The 21,534-nt window shown below is 37.5% G+C and overlaps 1 protein-coding gene across 1 annotated transcript; it reads right to left on the reverse strand.

Moving 5' to 3' along the window:
• Nucleotides 1–2,051: 2,051 nt before the first annotated feature.
• On the reverse strand, nt 2,052–6,203 carry LOC121520633 (zinc finger protein OZF-like). Its single transcript, XM_041804181.1, has 2 exons — nt 5,972–6,203; nt 2,052–3,500 (listed from the first exon to the last, which is right to left on the reverse strand). Exons 1-2 carry the CDS (start codon nt 6,162–6,164, stop codon nt 2,323–2,325), a joined length of 1,371 nt encoding a protein of 456 aa, XP_041660115.1. The 5' UTR covers nt 6,165–6,203; the 3' UTR covers nt 2,052–2,322.
• Nucleotides 6,204–21,534: the final 15,331 nt, after the last annotated feature.

Consider the following 21,534-nt stretch of genomic DNA (forward strand, 5'->3'; position numbering starts at 1 on the left):
TTTTAGCTACCTGTTGAGATTTGAGTTTTCCTCATTTAGCTCTCTCTCTGTCCCCCATGGATCATATAATGGTGATTAGCTCAGAGAAAAGTTGATACAGTAAAAATGTCCCGACGTTTTAGAATCTGCTCGTGGCTCTGCGAGTGTTTAAGTCAGAAATCCCTCCCCTTCATGAGTAATAAAGCCGAGATCAGCCAAACTACGCACTGCAAACTCAAAAATCATCAGGTGAGAAAAGGCGTCGAGGGCTCACAGTGTATGCTTGCCTATAGATTAAAGGCCAGTTGCAAGATGAGAGGAAGAGAAATGATCTATGGGTCATTCCTCTCTATTGGTGACTTTTCAATGTGCTTACTTTGGGGGGAAAAAAAATCACATTTTTCAGTTTTTCATACTGAGCACCCCAAAAATAGAAATTATAGGCAAATGTTACAGAAAAGACTAAGAAAATTTCATCCCTTAGGGGACATATACATTGGTGTTGCAAAATGTCAATTATATATATATCTTTTTGTAGACCTTTTGTGTCCCCTAGTCCATTATGCTAGTTTTTTCCTTTAAGTAATAATAACACAAATACATTAAGTAGAATATATATATTTAGCCATGTATTGTTTTTGCACCAGTTTTTCCTCAAACATCTTTAAAAACATAAATTTCATTTTAGTTGTAGAGCATCTATCAGGATCTGCAATCTGGTTCACTCTCTTTTCCTTAGGAGACTGTCCTTTCCTGAGCCTTGAGGAGGTCTTCCTTTTTTTCTAATAACAGCCTGAGTGAATTTATGAGTTGGTATTTAAAGGTCTATATGCTGGAGTGATTTCATGGAAAAGATGTTGGAAAACATATCCAGTAATGAATTTAGTAAAATAGAAATGTTTTAAATAGTATATAAAAATACATAGTTTCATAACTCCTCTCTTTCTTCTTTCAGGGTGTTCATGCTTTCTACATAAAACTAATTTAGTTCATTTCTGCCTGCCACTGTTATTTCTCTGTGTCTGAAGACAGTCTATACCAGTGGTCCTTAACTTATTCTACCAAAGAGTCATATTGTCTTAAAATACTTTAGCAAGAGCCACATTCCAAAACCTAGGATGTAAGGAAGATCTAAAGCTCAGCTGATCCATGGTGGAAATAAATGAAACTGAATTGTTGGATTATTTTGTAATTAAATGGGATACAATAGGCCACATGAAAATCTTTATAGTGTTAGAGGAAAGGATATGTTACTAATAATGAGCAATATTTTTTTTATTTTTGAAAGTGCCACCTGGTCTAATGATGTTAAAATATTAGTTTGAGCTCTGAGATGCTTTTCAAAGAGCTGATGAATTATGGTTGACTATCTGGGTATTTAAATCACACTGGGACATTTACTGTAGCTCTGTGGCTTTATTAACATAACAAAGATGCTTTCTATTTTTTTTTCACTAATTTTTGATGCTTTTAGCTAAAGGGGGCCTCACAGTGGTCTTTGCCCTGGGCCTCGAAATGACTATAACCAGCCCTGCCTCACATCTGCAGCTGTCTTAGACACATCACTGCACCCCGCCTCATTCTGTGGCTTTCTAGCACATAATGTGAGACTATTTTAAATGAATTTGAAGATTTTGAGCCAAATACCTTATTTCATGATTTTTCCTTGTTGTTAATGCATAGTTATGGGGAGGTTTAAGGACAGTGTGTTAATGATAGAAAGCAATGTGTCTCCTCTCTGGCCCTGCCAGATAAAGCCTTGCCCTGAAGGTTTGAAAAACTTTCTAGAGGTCTATCATGCAGTCACACATAGTTTTAAATCTAGTTACATGTTTATTCCAACTTTTCCAACAGATCAAGTGTATAAATAGAAGAGATTCTAATTTTGCTTTACATAGACTTTAACTTACTATTTATGAACAAATTCTATTTCAGTGCCTTAAAAAAGCAAATACAAACAGGGAAATGAAAAAAAAAACAAGGAAAAAAGAACAAAATAAGCAAGCATCAATCAATCAAACAAATATATCTTTGCACAGCTCCATTTTATAACAAATATTATCCCAAGAAACATTACAAACAGAGAAGTTTTTGTTATGGTAGGGACGAAGATCCAACATTAATCCTCAATGAACTCAACACTTAACATTTAACAGAGCTAAGAGGTGGAAACAAGAACTAAATACAGGAGAAAAAGCAGAACTTCAATCACTGAGATGCTTCTTCTTAGCTAGAAAGATGAACTGACAAACATCTTATTCTGGATTTCCACTGCTGATGGCAATACACTTGTGATTTTTCAAATGCACTAGATTTGTGAAACTTTGATCACAAACATTTTAACTACAAGGAACCACTGAATGGTTTCTCCCCTGTGTGGACACTTAAGTGTTTCTTTACAGTTCCTTGTCGAGAAAATCTTTTACCACAAACTGAACAGCTAAATGGTTTCTCCCCTGTGTGGATACTTGAGTGTTCCTTTAGAATTCTTCTTCGAGAAAATCTTTTGCCACAAACTGAACAGCTAAACCGTTTCTCTCCTGTGTGGACAATTGAGTGTTCCTTTAGAGTTCCTTGTTGAGAAAATCTTTTACCACAAACTGAACAGCTAAATGGTTTCTCCCCTGTGTGGACACTCAAGTGTATCTTTAGACCTTCTCTTTGAGAAAATCTTTTACCACAAACTGAACAGTTAAACGGTTTCCCCCCTGTGTGGATACTCCAGTGTTTCTTTAGAATTCCTCTTCGAGAAAATCTTTTACCACAAACTGAACAGCTAAATGGTTTCTCCCCTGTGTGGACACCCGAGTGGTCCTTTAGACTTCCTTGTCGAGAAAATCTTTTACCACAAACTGAACAGCTGATTGGTTTCTCCCCTGTGTGGACTCTGATGTGCTGTTTTCTAAGACACTTTCTTTTACAAAATGAGGAACTAAATGGTTTCTCTCCTGCGTTATTTTCTCTGTTTTTCTGCTCTTTTTTCTGCTGTCCAAAGTTATGAGCACATTTAGAGGAGGTAACTAATGCACTTCCACTGTTAGAATTTTTATCACTTACAGCTGTGTCATTGTCTTGTAGATGGATTAAACCTTCCTGAAGTCTATCACTATCCCCCCAATCAGCACTGTCATCAGTCTCAGATCCAGAAAGCTGTGAGGTCTTGTCAGGAGTAACTGGTTGTAAATCAGAGTCTGGATTAAAGTCTCTGTTTGCTTCTGACCCTCTACAGTCCTCTCCTTCCGTGTCTCTCTTCTCTTCACTTTGGTGGTCTTCAAACTGAGAGGATTGAGGTTTCTCTCCATCCTGTTCTTCACTCTTCACAGAAAAAGAATTGAATGTGCACGCTTTGGTAGTGGGCTCCTCTGCTCCTTCAAGCTGTGCTCTCTCCTGACTGATACACAGTTCCTCCTGTTCTTCTTTAATGTGTGCTGGTTCTGGTGACTCCTCCTGATTCAGACTGGAACTCCTCTTCTGCTGCCTATAGAAAAACTCTTCTTTCGTCACAATCAGCTGCTGGACATCTGTGGTGAAAAATCAAACACACAGCTTTCTAAATATAGTAACTGTAACAGTAAATCAGTAATAGCTCTACGTTCTGCATAGTAGGGATGTGTAGTACATTTTGTAAATGAGTGGATGTTTGGAAGTCATTTCAAAGTAATAAATTTTTTTCCTTTGCATTTTAGAAATTAGAACAGGGGCTTGGATGCGAGGAATATAAAACTCTCCTGGCAGACTCACTTCTGAGTTCCTACAAAACTCACAGACATTTCCTTGATATTTCATTGATGATGTAGCTGGTTTTAGAGACAGGGATTCCACCACACAGAAATAAGATCCTCTCATCAAAAATATGCGTATTAAAGTTATAACTTAATAGGAAACACATTTATAGCCATAAAGAAAATCATCTCAAAAAGCTCCTTCTTTATTACAAGACAAAGGTGACATCTGTTAAGGTGTCAAACCTTCCATTTTTCATCATTACATATTTCATTAATATGGGCTGGACACTGTACATGGCTCTGAATAGACCTATGATGAAGTGGCAGTGAGATCACTGACCTCAGTCACATTCACATCACATGACTGATGCACCAACAGCCTTAACCTCCTGAGAATTGAGCCTTTGTTTGGAGTGCATTCTAGGTTTCTTGCTCTTGTTTGGGATCAGTAAAACCTGATAAGTAAGAAACCTAAGCCTTGTCTTTGAACAGGAAGTAGTTTTCACCAAAAATGATGTCTGCATATGACGACAACAGGCCTATCTTACTGTACAATGCATAAAATATGGATTTCGTTATTCTTTTTCGTTTACATTTTTATACGTTTTGAGTGTGTTTTGGCCAGTTGTAGGGGGCCATTCAGTCAGTAAGAAATGCTGTCAGTCATTAAGAGACATAGTCTAGTCCCTTTTCTTGTAATGAACCACAAGAACTTGTTAATGCCAGGTATGAACACAATTTCCATTAAAAGTTAAAGAGGTCTTGGAAAATTATCTTTAAAATAATTAGAGATTCCCAAAACATTAAAAATCTCCTAAACTCCTTCACATTTTAAAAACATAAAAAAAATTGGTGAAAGTCAAATAATCTTTTTAAAATACCCCCAAAATGCCTTAGATATTTTCTGAAATGTCACATGGTATTAGACAAACACATTTTTTGTCCATTCATACCCGAATTTGATGATTTATGGCTCAACAACTACCTCTATTCTATCAACATGCCGTACACTCATTTTTATCATAAGACATTTTATCAGGTGTGCTGATCTGATTCAAAACAGTTTAATTCTTAAAAAGTAGAATAATGTTTTTTTTTTCTTTGTTTTCTTTTAAGGGAAAACCTGTTAAAATGAGGGTGGGCTGCAAGGATTTTTAAGTGGGCAACCAAAGCCAGGATGTTCGACATCCTGTCACGTAAAATCAGAGAGGGGTCTGGGGTCCCCACCCAGGAAATGTAGAACATCCAATACAGAATACCAGAGATAGTTACGGAGAATATTTATTCAACAATTTGTGGCGGAAGATAATTAGAATCATAAGATTGGATAAGAACATGTCTTAGTAAAAGTGCCTTTGAAAATGTAAGATCTCTCACTGATAAAAACTCAGACTTTTTGTTGCCTTACATTTCAGATGTGCAATTGAAGACTTTTCCAGGATCTGCAGAAACCCTGAGGATAGAGCACTCAAAATGTGGGGTAGGAGTAAATGTTGGAAATGGGACTGAGCCAAAGTTTCCCCATTCTATCCAGAATTTGCAACTGCATTGCAATTGAATCAAAAATATGTACCTGTTAACTGAACATTATGGCCAAAACCTAATATTTTCATACTTTTCTAATTAAGGGGAAAAAAAACATATTTTACTTTACAACCCCCTCAGAAAAAAATACCTACTAACTTCTCAGTACTTTTAGTCAACTTTAATAAATTACTTTTCACTTGAGCAAATTTATTGAACACTAAATTAATCCCTAATTGAGGCAGTTTTTTTGTAACTCCTCTTTTACCTGAGTACAATTTTCTTGTCCACTTTCCACCCTTGCAACCAAACCCAGTATGCCCAACTCTTGACATGTTTTTCCCTTTTTACTAGATGTTGTGAAGACTCATTTTAAACCACTTTTAACGTCTTTTCAACGGTTTTAACGGTTAGCATATTCTACCTTCTTTAAACATCTAACGTCAGCGCACGGAAAATATAATTAAACAGGCACTTTAAACGCGTCTACACCCCTCATCTCTTTCAATGATCACCATCACAGATGTTTTAAACATCACATTTATCAAATCATTGGTGTTTCTGTTTAACGAGTGGCCGAGTTTACTGGTGACTTTCTGACGAACGACTCCCTGACTGCCATGGTTACAACTGACGCTAGTAAAGTTGCTAGCTAGAAGGAGTTAGCTTAACAGAGTTACTCTTACACCAAACAACAGATACAGCTGATTAATAATATTAAATCAATAATAAAGAGAACAAACCTGCTCTGTGTAACTGGACTTCGGGGTTAAAAACAGCGTCCAGTAGTTTTTGTTGTCGTTGGTTCTTCACTTTCAAACGAGAAATTTCCTCCTCATACTCTGCTAGCTTCCTTTCAAACAGCTCCAAAATCTCTTCGGCAGCCACAGTCTGTCTGAATTTGACCAAACTCCTCACTGTTTGGATTCCCGACATATTCACAACTTCTCTCGGCAAATTTTCCTCCAGGATCCGTTATCCGTTACAGCCTTTAGCTCGCTCTGGCTTGCACTGGCATGGTTACATGTGACGTCATCACATATTTTATTCTGAGTACAAAGGTAGGAACACAGCTAGATCACTAACAGGAGCTCACACTCTGAGAGATGAACTCACACCTAGTAATGTTTGCAGGCCAAATAATAAATTTATCAATAGATCAATTCACTTTTGTGTCATTTTATTATTTTATGATTATTAGTATCATCACAATCATTGTTACATTTTTCTTATTTTATTTACAAATTTAATTTTCAATTTAGGGTTATTGTGATTTTATTCATCTCTGGTTATGATCATCTACTCTTTTTATGTCCAGCTCTATAGGCTTTTTATTACTTGGGATCTTTTTGTAAGTACTTTATAATTTTCCAACTTGTACAAAGAACTAAACAAACAAAGAAAACCAACAGGGCCTCAGACATTACAGGTACGTCTCAAAAAATTAGAATATCATGAAAAAGTTCAGTGTTTTTTTTCACTCATTGCAGAAAGTGAAACCCATATATTAGACAGACTCATTACATGTAGATTGAAATATTTCACACCGTTATTTCTTAAAATGTTGATAATTATGACTTACATATAATGAAAACCCAAAATTCAGTGTCTCAGAAAATTAGAATATTGTGAAAAAGTTCAGTTTTGGAAAGTCATGGTGTCACACTCTGATCAGCTAATTAACTCCAAACACCTGCAAAGGATTCCTGAGCCTTTAAATGGTCTCTCAGTCTGGGTCAGTAGCTACACAATCATGGGGAAGACTGCAGATTTGACAGATGTCCAGAAGACAGTCATTGACTCCCTCCACGAGGAGGGTAAGCCACAAAGGTCACTGCTAAAGAAGCTGGTTGTTCACAGAGTGCTGTATCCAAGCATATTCAGTGAAAGTTGAGTGGAAGGAAAAAGTGTTGTAGGAAAAGGGGCACCAGCATGAGGGATAGCTGCAGCCTTGAGAGGATCGTGAAGCAAAATCCATTCAAGAATTTGGGGGAGCTTCACAAGGAGTGGACTGAGGCTGGAGTCAGCGCATCAAGAGCCACTACGCACAGACGAATCCTAGAAATGGGCTACAAATGTGGCATTCCTCGTGTCAAGCCACTCCTATATATATATATATATATATATAAATATATATTATATATATATACACACATATATATATACACACACATATATATATATATATATATATTGATAATAATACAATTCGTTTCTTTTATTTTTATGTATGATAAGAGAGATTATAACTTGATCTATGCAATAATAAAGTCCGTTATCTATTTATTTATTTTAATATTACAATGGTGTCACATTGAAACTGAAAAAAAGTTTTGGGACATCATAAAAATGAGTGTAAGTGTGAATAAAAAGGCATCCAAAATAATTGAAAAATATATTTACATACATTATTGTGAGTAATAATTATACTGGAGACCTCAGTCTTTTAAAGAAGTCTTTTGAAAAATACATTTTATTTATCTTGAGTAAAAAATTAAGAGCTAAATCCTGGGGACAGAAAAGTCACCAACAGCAAGAAATGGCCCCTGAAAAATTTTTATCTGGAGAAAAAAAAACCATCTAATTATAGATTCTAAATATTCTTTTACATCTGATGTTCCCTGTTCATATCATAGACATATGCAGGGTTTTTTCAATTTAAAGTTTATCAGACCCATAATCAGTACCTCGATTTAACTCCAATAAGTAATCAGTATTATGCTCAAGCTTTCATCTTTATAACAAAACAAATTTCATGTAGTTTGGTTCAAGATTAAGCAAGGTAGGGCAGATTTTAAAGGGGAAGTAGGCTTATTTACATTGAGCGTTCGCTAATCCCACCCGTTCCAAGATGGCGGACCGGCAGACGCACAGCGGCTACGTTGAGCAACCGCGGACGCGGCATCTACATATCCTTATCTATGATGCTAGCATTAGCTGTTGTCTGCTTAGCTGATATGTTTGGCTGTATGTTGTCTGAACGTGAAATAGTACTAGATTATCTTTTTTATTTTTACTTTCCAGAGCTATCTGAAGCTCTTTGTGTACTATAAAATGATTACCTAGATTCCTTCTTCTTAAATCATCAGTTTTCATTGTCAAAAAAACAACACACTTCTCAACCTTTATCTGCACCAGACTAACAAAGCTATCCAGCTAGCTAACACAAGACACCAGTGTCTTAGGTTGGTCAGAAAGGTTGACTTGTTTTTTGTTGTTGTTGTTTTGTATTTTCAACTAAACAAAAGTGTTGTCCGTTGTCCTTTGTTTTAAAAGGAGTCTTGAAAGTCACTTTTGGACTCTCACCATGAAACCATTTATCTGACATTTATCAGGACCCACCGACTGCTCCAAAAATGAAAAACTATCAACACATGGACAGCGGTAAGACTCAACTCCTGAGGCCACTGGGGCAAAGCGAATCTAAGAACAAGATAAAGCATCTTTTCAGTAACTGGTGTAACAGAGATACAACAATCATGCTGCACGACACAGTGCAACAGTGGGCCATCCCTGAGACATTTCCCCCACATTGATTATCTATGAATGAGACCAAATTTGCCAATTATGCCCTTTACAAAGAAACCTTTGAAGATGACGTATGTGATTTCTTGCATTTAAGTGTGTGTTTTGAAAGTGTTTGTTGTTTACAGAGCATAGCTGATTAAATCTTACTCTGTGAACTCACAGGATATCACAATGACATGGCAAGGATGAACACAAAGGCACTGATACTTCAGAAAACATTGGGCAGCTTAACATCTAAGTGCAGTGTGCTTATAGTTACCAACCAGATGAATGCAAGGTGTTTATAGTTGCCAAACATAATATGCATCAGATCAAAAAGTTATCTCTTAACTACTGTAAGGATGCTGGTGGTTGTTCACAAACTGTGTCTCTGCTGACATGATTTCAGACTGTCCTTTCAGGATAACAAAACACAAAGTTAACAAAATTGAAAAAAGTGAAGGGCTCTCAATACTTTCTAAATGAACTGTATATGTGTATATATCAAAATAAATACAGAAAGAAAAAACTGATAGAATATTTATTTACCCTCGCCTCATCCCCACCAAGACCACTGCTGGGGTAAAATGCAGATCTCAAACGCCCCGTCTTGCAAAACCTAATTATAAAATGTCAAATAAAGCTGACTAAACAGTCTGCTCACAGGTAAAAAAGCTTGACCACTATAAAAACAATCTAATGCAGCTAACATACGTAAGACTAAAGCTAACGGAGCTAGCACAACACTTTAGCTGGCTATATTTTCTATGTAGCTAAAGCTAACAAAATTAAGCATCATAGCATCAATGTTAGCTTTGATGCTATGTTGTCTTTGTAGCTAATGTAGCTACATTAGCTTTTACTATGTTTGTTAAAACGAAAGCTAGCATAGCTTCAGTATATTGGCTTACCAAGAAACATTAACTACGTAGCTAGTGTAGCTATGCTAATGAAGCTAAAGCTAGCCTATTTTCGCATTACTACTCTTAAAACAGGACTATACATTTCCATTAAAATACATAAAATTTCATATTTTAAATTTGGCATCTCACAGTTAGGACTCAGTGGCTCACAATTTTGACTAATTTCTTACTTTGAACATTTCAACTCATAATTTTGACTTCTTATAATGTTTTGAGCTTTAGATCCATAATTTTAAACTTTAGGTCATATTTGGATCCATATAATTATTTTGTATTTTATCTCATATTTTCAACTCCTAACTTTGACTTCATAATCCCATGGTTTGACCTTTTAGACTTACAATTTAAAAATTCATGATTACTAATTTTATCTCATAATTTGACCTTTTAGAAAGAACAATTTTTCAATTTCGTGTTTTGACCTTTCTGAACAAATAGATTTAATAAAATAAAAGATTTTGAGCCTTTAAACTGATCTTTTTAACTTTTTAAATTTCAAAATCATTTATCATTGGTGCTTAGTTTTTTCCCCCCGTATTTTAAGGACTGGTGAAATGAGGTTGACAGTTTATGTTGAAAAAGGACCCTGTCAGGCCCGCAGGTTAGACCTGAATCCATGCCCCTGCTGTGTTTGAGTTTGACGCCCCTGATCTAAAATATTGTAAAGGCAAATTATGTAACTTCTGTTCTGGCAGATGTAGTGTCGTGCAGTAGTGGCCTGCAAGAGGGGGCATTTGAGATCTACAGTCAGACCCCTTGGTTAGTTTGAAGTACACAATGTCTCAGTACATTATGACAGCTGAGTAGCTGAAGCTAATGAAGCTGTTATAGCTATGTGGAGGAAGACTGATCCTCATGTCCAGCTTTAAGGACTGATGGACTGTGTTGTGAGGAGGGCATGACGTTACTGGCCAGGTTTTTAAAAAAAATCGTATTATGGAAGCCGTCATTCTAAATGACACTACGATGGCACAGGTCCTTCAAAAAAAACAAAAAAAACAAACAAAAACCAAAACAACAACTAAGTATCGGCTCTATTCCTGAACTGCTTCCGCATTTGGCATTAGACCGCTCCCACACTTCCAGTCGGGAGAAGAGAATGGGGTATGATGGCAAAATCGTTGCGGTTTACTCGCTGTTTGCATGAGTTACCTGAGCTGCCTGTCAATGACGAGTTAAATTTAGCTGAAGATGTACATTGCAGCACGCAGCAACAATGTCCAGAAGTACTTTTAACCTGTTTTTGAAACATCATTTTAGCATGTTTGGATGCCAAGCAATGATGGTAGAGTAAACACAAACAACAATCGAAACAAAAAAAAAACAACGAAACGGACAAATTAAGGCAGTATAGGAGGGTTTAGATTCCGTTTTGGCCTAGCATGTATTGCGGAAGTTGAGAACCGGTCTTATTTTCCACCGGAAATACGCCACCCCCTGCCGTGCATAGAGCCCATTGACTGGGTAATTTATAGTGGCATGAGTAAAAATCTGCGGTAGCTTCAGCAGGCTTCTTTAACGTTAGCTGTTAGCCGCTAAGCTTTCGCTATGTCTAGCGCTTGGGTTCGTCATGTTGTCCGAGCATTTCAATCTGGCGTAGCATATCTTACAAATGACTCCTGTTTAAGTCTGTACCGTCTTTAATGTTTTGGAAGCCAAAACAAGTCCACATATCCGCTACGAATGCAGCAGAAGCTGCACTGCTGGGTAGGCATGAGCAACTACATCACTCAGACAGGAAGTCTTGCGTGATCTCGTTGTCTAAGCAGAGGAGAAGATGGTGGTGCCTGCCGCCAACTAACTGTCAGGGGGTGAAATTACACCACAAACTACCGCACCAACAAAGTAAATTACTTAAAAAAATGTCAATACTGCATTTTAAAATATTGATACAGTATTGCGCCGCAAAATATCGCGATATATCAGCTTATTGATATTTCCTTACACTCCTAATAATGATGTTTCTTAAATGTCTATTCTTATGCATTTTTTTTGTTTGAAACATTACCTAAGCATTAGTGAAATTCTTAATTTACAGTCATAAATGTCTGTGACTTTTCATGCCAGCATGCCACACAAAGCATTCTGGGATCACTCGAGTACCAAACAGAAAGGCCACTCTTAACAGCTTTTCTCCCCCTTTTATGGAGCACAGTTATCATTGAATAGAGACCTAAATCCAAACAAGAAGTAAGCAACGGAGGTGGGCAAAACTACAGTGCATCTATACTCCTCATCTTTTGTTATTGTTTGGATTAAGTGTCCCCTGGTGGTGGACATACTGTGAGTTTAAAGATTTATGACGGGGTTATTTATACTATTATTTTCATAAAATACTGGATAGATTTGGCACTGTGGGGTGAGAGTGTGGGGAATGACAAGGCAATGAAGCTATAGACCAGATTTAAAAATGGACAGGCTACCCAGAGGACAACAGTCTCTGTACATGAGGCATGCGGATACATACCACTAGGCTACAGCACCTGGTAACACCCTTTTTGTCCACTATCAAGCCCAGTGTTAGAGATCTTCTGATAAATGAGACAAAGTGGAGGCTACTCTCCCCCAGAGTCCGGCCACTTGAAAGACATTTCATGTTGAAATGTGCCATTACTCTTCTCAGAGCACAAAGTACATGTAGGTTTAGCACCCATTTTCACTGAGTAAGAATAATTTTATTGTGTAAGTAGAGACATCAACACAAGACCACCGACCAGGTCATAAAATCAGCACAAGACACACAAGTCATGCCCATCATAATCCGATTTTAGGGCTTTCAATGAGCCTTATGACAAGGCCGATATTTCATATAAATTGGCATGTGTGGGGACAATCCTCTTATTGCTCCATCTTCATCCACAAAGAAACGTGCTGTATCTCCATCATGAGAACTCTGCTGCTGGCCTTGACTCTCTTTGCAGGACTACTGGGCTCTTCAGCTGTCCCGTTTCCTATTCCTTACCATGCTTTCTGCAAAGCCCTGTGGTGAGTCATTTCATATCTGCTGTGCATCTAAATGTGAGTGCAGAAATGAATGTTTTTTTTCTTAAAGGAATATTTTATGGGAAAGCTTAAATTACATCTTTATGCATAAATCTTGTCAAAACTTAATTTCTTCCAGGCTCTTTGCAAAACCTTGCAATGAAGTTGGCATCAGACTTGCTCTTCAAATTAAAGCTTTTTATCCTCAGTACATGGTAAGAAATGTCATATATCAATGCAAATGATGCAAACAAGGATAGAAATGTCTACCTTTAAATCATAGAGCTATGTTCAGCCTAATGGTAGGTTTCTGTTCCAGCTCATGTCAGCCTCCGCTCTGTCCATCAGAGCCAACCACACGTCCCTGGACGGCCTCCAGGCTGAGAACATCACATTCACTTTCAGCCCGACTGTGGAGACGGGGGGCTGCCGTGCAAGTGTGAGTAATGTTTCCTCTTATTACCAAAGTGAAATAACACCTTTAGCTGGAGTGCTCTCTTGCTCGGCAATCAAGCATTTAGAACTTTTTGTACTTTTGTCTGGATTAGAGTTTTAGCTTCCACTTTTATTGCAGACACAGCACAGGTGCCTGATTTTTCCTTTTTCCCTATTGTAACATATAACTTCAGCCTTCTGGCCAAGATCGAGTGTGATATCTGTTCCTATAAAATTATCTACAATAAAATTTGGGACAGACAAAGATCAAGAAATGCCCTGGAATTTGAAACAGACTTGTGCTGATTTTTTAAAGCTAAAGCTAAGTTTAGAATAGACTGAAAGAACACATGAACATGCAACACAGAAAAAAACCCACAACACAAACACTTAAGGGTTCAGCAGCAATTTTAACCCAATATAGTGAGATTTCTATTTCGTTTGTTCAAAATAATACAACAGATCCACCAATACAAAAAAAAGTACAGCAAATAGTCCATTTTTATCCTGCTGTGGTGTGGTCCTTGGTAGCCAAATAAGTGTAATCAGATTTTTGGGAACACTTTATTCTAGTGGGTCCTGGTTACCCTGTAATTTTATAGAAATAGGTGCAATTATATAGTAACTATTTAAGAATAAGGTGGTAATTACTTAGTAATAACTAGTCATTTTACAGGTGATAACTCAGAAGTATGGCCATTTTAAGGACGTATTTACCTTGTAATAGTGTATAAAATATCAAGTAAGTGCTAATATTGTGGCAATTCTCTGGTAATAAGGTAGTATCAACATAGTTTCAGTGGACTCCACGCCTAAGCATAACCCTTGGTCTTGGACCACTTTGAATATATCCCCAACCCCAGTACCTCATCCTAAACCTAACCATTCAGGGATTGGGGACCTAACCCTGTTTGGGGATTAGGATAAAATCCTTGATAACATCAAAATGACAGTTAAACACCAAAATAACTATAATCGACACAAAGAAGCCAATTGTACAAAAAATACTCCAAGACCTTCTGATTGGGCATGAGACCGACCTGGCAAACGGAGTCTAGAGTTTCAAGGATGAAAATTTCCAGTGATGCCGGGGTAGATACTTCAGATTATTGAGTCCTGAAATTCTACTCTTTAATGCTCCGGTGCTGGACCAAAAGTAGACACATCTCAAAACAAAACACAAACAATCAACCAACATGCTGTACAATCCAAATCAATCACGACTTAACTCAATAAAAACACAAAAACACTGGACCAAGTACCAGATACTCTGCTCTCAGCGCTTCCAACCCATCAGTGGTGGACTCTCCTTCTACATCTTCTACTTCAAATCATTCTTTCCTGACAGGTAACCTGTGTGAATGTCTGACAATGCTTGGTGGTTTCCAGAGCCATGTGCGTGGCCTGTACCTTTCCCTTGGTCCTCTATACCAAACCGTTAAGGAAACAGCCCAGACAGGGAGGTCATTGTATCTTTCCTAACCTACCCTAATCCTAACTCCCTAACCCTGAGAATTACTTATCTTATTACTACAAAATTTCTTGGTGAAGTACCACCCCATCAGAGAGAATTGCCACAATATTGCAAGGGTTAGGGAAACAGTGAGGATTAGGGGGTTATGGCAAAAGGGTTATGCTCAAATACCACCTAATTACCAGAGAATTGCCACAATTACAAATTTATTACTTATTTCAAAGTAATTATCACCTTATTCTTGTAATATTACTTGATAATTACACTAATTAATATGAAATTACCAGGTAATTTGGGCCAACTAAAATAAAGTGCAATATTTTTGACAATAAATTGTATAAATACAATTTGAATTGTTCAGTGTAAGACTAAATTATTCATTAAACTTGCTTCCTTAACAGGGTCAGTCCATTTCTGTAGGGTTCACCAGCCTTCTTGATAATGGTCTCAACTACTGCAACCTCCACAACCTGCTCTCAGGTGAGGTCACAGTTTTAACAGTTTGACCTACTTTGGTTTTAGAGTTTGTCATGGTTCTCTGAAGTCAAGTTTATCACTATGTGTTCTTTTATTATAACATCTCAAATGCATCATTGAGTTATGATCTTTGTTTTGTGCCCAGACAATGATTTTATTGAAAAGGAAATTATGAATGTTATCACTAGTTTTATCTTTGTTCATAAACACTCATTACCTATAGTTCCAGTCTGTTTCCTGACTAGTTTAAATCTTCCCACAGAAGTTTTAAGCATCAGTGTGGAATAATGTAATAATTACATTTGTTTGTGTTTCAGCCAGTGGACTCACATCCACACCAGGTTTCCTGGAGATCACCAATGAGTGGGCGTGTTTGGGCTACGGACTCGCCACTTGTAAAGCTTAACAGTCATCAAAATGTTGAAATAATGTAACCCATTAAAAGTCTTCACACATTATTTTGTATCTCAAAGGCAGAGTTATGCTGGTATCATTGAGAATAATAATAAAATAACTCTGTTTGTTTTCTGCATATTTGCATTTCATCTCAAAGAGGTTTAGATGGTCTGTAAGACTGCTGCGCTCCCTTCTGTTGGTTGAAACGTACTTTTACTGGGTGAATAGTGCTAAAATACAGGCTCATGTATCAGGGCCTGTTTTAAGTATAGGTAGATACATTTTTCTGATGTAAATTCACTCTATAGGCAAGCAAAGTCAATGTTAGTAATTGTATTTGTCTAATTTCCAATAGAAAAAATTACATCATTACACTTCCAATAAGCCCCATTTCCAGAAAAGTTTTTAAGTGTCTACAAAAAAGATTTTTAAACCAATTTATTTTCAAACACTTCAGTAAAACATTTGCGGCACTGCTAAACATATATATATATATATTTTTTTTGCCTTTTTTGGCCTTTTTATGAGTGAGATTTTCTTCTTTATCCAGAAATGGGGCTAAAACCCTAATCAACTTGTTATTTAAAGGCATTTTGGTAAAAATAACATCTATCCATAGATTTTACACATCACATATGTCATTATGGGATGCCAGTGGCTGAAAGTGGGTGAGTGATGCCCTGGACTGGTTGCCAGTCAGTCACAGGCCTGACATATACACCTTAAGACTGAACAGTAAAAGGTAAAAAAGAGTTATGTAAACTTAAAAATCCAACATAGCTATTTCAGCTCTGTGTTTCTGTCTTTATAGAATAATAGAAAACATTTTTAGTTTAAAGTAAACAGTCCTCAAACATTGATTTTTTTTTTGTCATTGTTCTCAAATTATTTGGCAATCATCCATTAACACAGAGTTCTCCAGGAATGCCTTTTGGCATTAGACACATTTTCACCATGAGTGAAGTTACCCTCTCAGTTAGGAGAGTCTCACTTGTTGGGACCGATTTCAGCATAACAAGAATGATGATACTGAATTCTGTGGAAGAGCGCCTTCTGGGTCAAAGTGCACCTTTAAGCTTTTGTTACCTGTAGTTAGTAAAATTAGCTTACTTTTGGTGGCGTGATTGTTCAGCATTAAAATATGTGAATGGGGAACGGAAAAGGAAATAAAGGAGAATTGCAGTGTATGGAAAATGTGTGAACTATATATTTCAACTTGAGTCAAAACCAAAAACATTATTTCCACTACTTTAAAACTTCTAGGTAATCAGTGATGTTTTGAGTATGTTTGATATTTTTAGTTTTATGATGTAGAGACAAACTACTTGGCACACTTAAACTCATACCTACGATCAATTTAGAGCCTCCAATGAATCAAACGAGCATGTATTTGATCTGCTGGAGGAAGCTGGAGTACCCTTAGAGAACCTGAGCATGCACAGGGAGAACATGCGAACTCCATACAGACCCTGTCCAATCAGGATTCAGACCAGGAAGTCAGAATAACACCCTGTGTAGACTTATTTCCTTTGGATTTTGTTGGTGAAATAATTAAATTGTGTTCATTTTTTTCAGAATGGTATCTATTTTTCTTTGGTCTGGGTCATGAGGGGCTCAGCATTTATTAAATACAGACAGGGGGCTCAAAGGAAAAAAGATTGGGCACCACAGTTTGAAAGGCTTCAACACTGAGCCTCTGTGTTGCTGCATAGATCCAGAGCATCATCATTACATTTTCCATGGTAAATAAACTGCAGTAAACACCCTATATATAAATGACCCTGAACACATTAGCCTACTTCTCATTACTTCTAATTGCTGTGACTTCAGACATGAAGAGGGTCTCATTCCTCTCAGACCAAAAGCTTACATCTTTGATCAGATATTTTCCAGTCCTCCACACCCTCGTGACTTCTTTAACATCTCACTCTCTTCTTAAAATCATCCCCTCGCTCAGTCACAAGCTCAGATTTTTGCAGTTCCCTCTCAAGCAAAGCGAGCTACCTGCAGCCTCTCTCCCCATAATCCTTCTTAATTACAACCATGAGGTCTCTGCTGCTGGCCTCAGCATTTCTTACAGGACTATTTGCTGTCCCTGCACCTGTTCCATACCATGCTTTCTGCAGAACTCTCTGGTAAGACTCAGAAATACTTGTTTCTCTGTGTTTTAGCATTCAAGCTTCAGCATCAAATGTATGACACTTTAAAAAACATCAGCCGATGGCAAATTGTCACCCCCCGCTGTCATTTCAAGAATAGTGTGACCATACTGTGATAATTGCTCTCTTCCTGCAGGCTGTTTGGGCTGCCGTGTGCTGACGTTGGTACCAAACTGCTGCGGCAAATTCAAGCTTTTAGTCCTCTGAAAGGATGTGAAAAATGTCACTATATGGTGAGTGGTTTTTCATTCATTCTCTGGTGTTTCAAAAATGTGCTGCTTTTCTACTGAGGTTGAAACATTTTTTCTGTCTTCCTGAAACATCAGAATATTTATCTTTTTTGCAAATGTTGTAAAATGCAACAAATCTTTACACAGATGACAGTTAAGTCAGATTCTATCATAAAAAGCATCCAAATCCCTCTGAAAAGATCACAAATTTTCTTCAAAATGTTGTAGAAGATGCAAAAGGCTGCATGTTTAGACTATCAAGCGTATTAATGTGGTATGTCAGTATGTTTCTTGAACTAGGAGTTGGCTGCAACAGCTCCTGAAGTCCAGTTCACCCAGGACAAATGGTAAAGCTTTCAGGGGTCCAGAGTCATGGAAAGGTCAATGCAGACAAGCAAATCCTAAGTTTTTTTTTTTTTAATCCTTATTTTAAACCTAAACACCCATATTACAAATTAAAGCAACAAAAATATGCGTCATATTTATTGTTGCTTGTTTAAAAATGTAAAGCCCCTCTTTTTTGCTGTTGTTTTAATGATATTAATACCGTGGACTCATAAGGCTATGACAGCATTACCAGTTTATGTATATAACCGTGATAAGACTTGCAATCATTTTTTTCCAGTCAGCTCAAATGTGGATTGGAGCCAGGCCAACAAAGTGAAAGTTGACGCTAATGCAAATCCAATGTACATGTGTTGATATCATTAAATGACATTTAGAGAGGGTCCATTTACGAGGCCTCTCAAGGGTGGGCCAACCTATTTATAGACTTTGTTCATGTAAGTATACGGTCTAGTACAATGATCCCCAAAGGGTGTGCCCTTGGTCAAATCCAGCCCACAACAATAATATCAGGCCTGCATGGACCCTTATCATAATTTTATACAAAACTAAATTTGTCTTAATTCAAAACCAAGAGTAGAGTAATGCAATTGTTACAGAGTCCTATTCTGACCACTTCCTGTGTCTACACTCTTGTTGTTACGTGTCTGATCTTTTTCTTGTATGACCTTCATGCTGGATTTGAGAAATCTGAATTGCTATTCAACCTAAGACATCCTGGCTGCAGCAGGGGTGCACAAAGAAATGGCAGGGCCCCTGAATGGTCCAGTGAATGGGCCCACCCTGATGCCATTTCTATAATATCAGCACATGCATATCGGATTTATACAGTAGCGTTAGTGCCTCCAAATTAACATGTGTCTCCTGGGCCTTGCTCCAAGTAGCTGTGGAAAAAGAACAAAGGTTTTAGGTTTTATTGTGGCTAAACACTCTGACATTACTGTTGTAGTTCACTGGGGCCACCAATCATGTTAATCATACTAAAATAAATGCTCATGCTATTTAAAGAAGAGGACATTTATATTTAGAAAAAAAGGCTATACTAAACAAAATGTGTATTTGAATAACTATTGTATTATCATAATACCAAGTTTTAAAATGAAGCTACTTATTGCTTACATTTTGGATGGATAATGTCTTTTTAACCTCAATGGGGCCCTCCACAAATCTGTGTCCCGGGAGCCCCCACCCATGGTTGGCCCTGCAGAGGGTTCATCTGAAATGCACAGCTTCTGCTGTAATTTGTCAGTACAGTTCAACTCCATTCATAAACAAAGTCAGGCATTCACAATCATAAAACAACTGCATTGCAAACATTACAGACTTAGCGACATTTAATAATAAAACATTAAATTTAACAGAGGAAAAGGTCAGAGGTCCAATCCAGGATCAAATTATGTATAGACCCGTTTTAGAAGTAGTAACTCAAACTGTGGCTTGCTTTAGCAAAAACCAACACAGCTACTCTAGCTACGTACCTACATTACTACATGAATTATAGCTATGTTTGCTTTAGTAATATGATCTACATTTAGCAAACGTAGATAAAGTTTGCAAAGCTATAGGTAACATAGATACATAGCTTGCGTAGCTTATGTAGCTTACGTACCTGCTCTGTGAGCTTAGCTTTAGCTGTATTAGTTATGTTTGGTAGTATAGTTTGTCCCCTAGGATCTCAGCCAGCATGTCCATGTGGGCCACATATGGGTTGCCTGTGTGGTATCTAGGGTTTAGATGGGGCCAATATGAGACCCATTAAGGCCCTATTTCTAGAGATCTCAGTTAGATACCACTGGAAGTCCACAAGGACAATCACAGGTGTGCCTAATCACAGGTGGGGCCACCATTAAAGCTGTAGACGAACCCACATGGGACCAACATTTGCAGCCCAACTCTGACTCAAATGGGGCTCACGTGGACATGCTGGCAGAGTATACTGATTTTGGATGTGTGGTTTAGTCTATACAAGATAAAAAGCACAAAAGATTCTTTATTTTTAAATTATAATATGTAGCATTTATTTTTAATATGAATGTGTTACTTACTAATTACCCTTTTTCTATTCGCAATGATAACACAAAGTAGAGTTTATGCATATGAACATCCATGCAGGCTTACTTTTATCGATTCTGGGTTATGAGCCTCAGGCTGTTTTCACTGTTGTAGCATGTCCTCTTGTTCAAATCAGAGACTTCACAGATGACTCTGGGCAACATTTTCATTTCACTTCAAACCTTTTAATTTATTTTCAAAGGACATTGATGTTTCCCTCGTCCCCAATGCCATGAACATTACAAGCACATCCAAACAAGCAAAGAACAAACGGGTTTAACCAGAAACAAAACAATACAACAATAGATGTCAAGTAAATCAATTCAACTGTTAAGACACAGTGCTTAGAATTTCATGTACCAAATTTTGCAAGAGTTTTCAGTCTTAAGAGAAGGGGGAAAGATAAAGATTTGGGGAAAAGCTCTTTCCCTTTTCAACTTGATAATACTTCTGTACACAAAAGCAAAGACCAAAGGAAACGATTTTATGAACACTTCATTGGACCGTTCAATGCTTACTCCAACTCAAACACCTTTACCCACTTCAAAGTGAGCTTTTATCACCAATCAACCAAGCCTGGCCTCTCCTGACTGCAAAAATCTCTGCAGGCAGTTTTAAAGATCCTTTATGAAGTCTTCAAAAAGGAGCGAAAGTTGTTGAACTAGCATGTTAATGTAAAATCTCAGAGATGGAATAAGGTGCAACTGTCACATCCAGTCTGCATGCAACACTGTTTTTGAGTGGTTTATTATCTAAAAGTGCAAAAACTCCGAAGTTCATATTTGAGGTAAAGCATGACCGCCTGTGTGTCGTTCTACAGCTTGTTTCTGCCACCAATGAATCCATCCATGCTCACCACGCATCCGCAGATAAACAACATGTCGAGAGTGTAGAGTTCACGCTGCATACCACTGTTCTGACTGCCAGCTGCCGTGTGTCTGTAAGTCACACTTATCTTACTGGTTTAGGATAAATGATAGGAAACACACATGTAAACTAATACATTCTGTATGTTATTTTCAGGCTCAGTCTGCCTCTCTCACAATCACCACTGTTCTCGATGATGGACTGAATTACTGCAACCTGCACGACCTGCTGACAGGTGTGTTCTTACTGACACTACCTTTTCCTTTTTCTGCTGTCACTGATTTCAAGATAAATGTATGCAATGTTTGAATTAATACTAATGTGAATTTATCTTCTAATTTTAGCAAGTGGTCTCAGCGCTGCACCAGGCTTCATGGAGATGACCAGTGAGTGGGCCTGTCTCGGCTACGGATTTGCCACATGTTGAAACCATAGAATGAACGGTGGATAATTCACTTC

Source organism: Cheilinus undulatus, linkage group 13, assembly GCF_018320785.1.
Source record: "Cheilinus undulatus linkage group 13, ASM1832078v1, whole genome shotgun sequence".
Taxonomy (NCBI): Eukaryota; Metazoa; Chordata; class Actinopteri; order Labriformes; family Labridae; genus Cheilinus; species Cheilinus undulatus.

Bases quoted from the DNA above. Each gene is read 5' to 3' on its own strand.
- LOC121520633 (XM_041804181.1), bottom strand. From the start codon at position 6,164: ATGTCGGGAATCCAAACAGTGAGGAGTTTGGTCAAATTCAGACAGACT. The intron at 3,501-5,971 runs GTTTGTTCTCTT...TTTTCACCACAG, and splicing joins AGTCCAGTTACACAGAGCAG to ATGTCCAGCAGCTGATTGTG.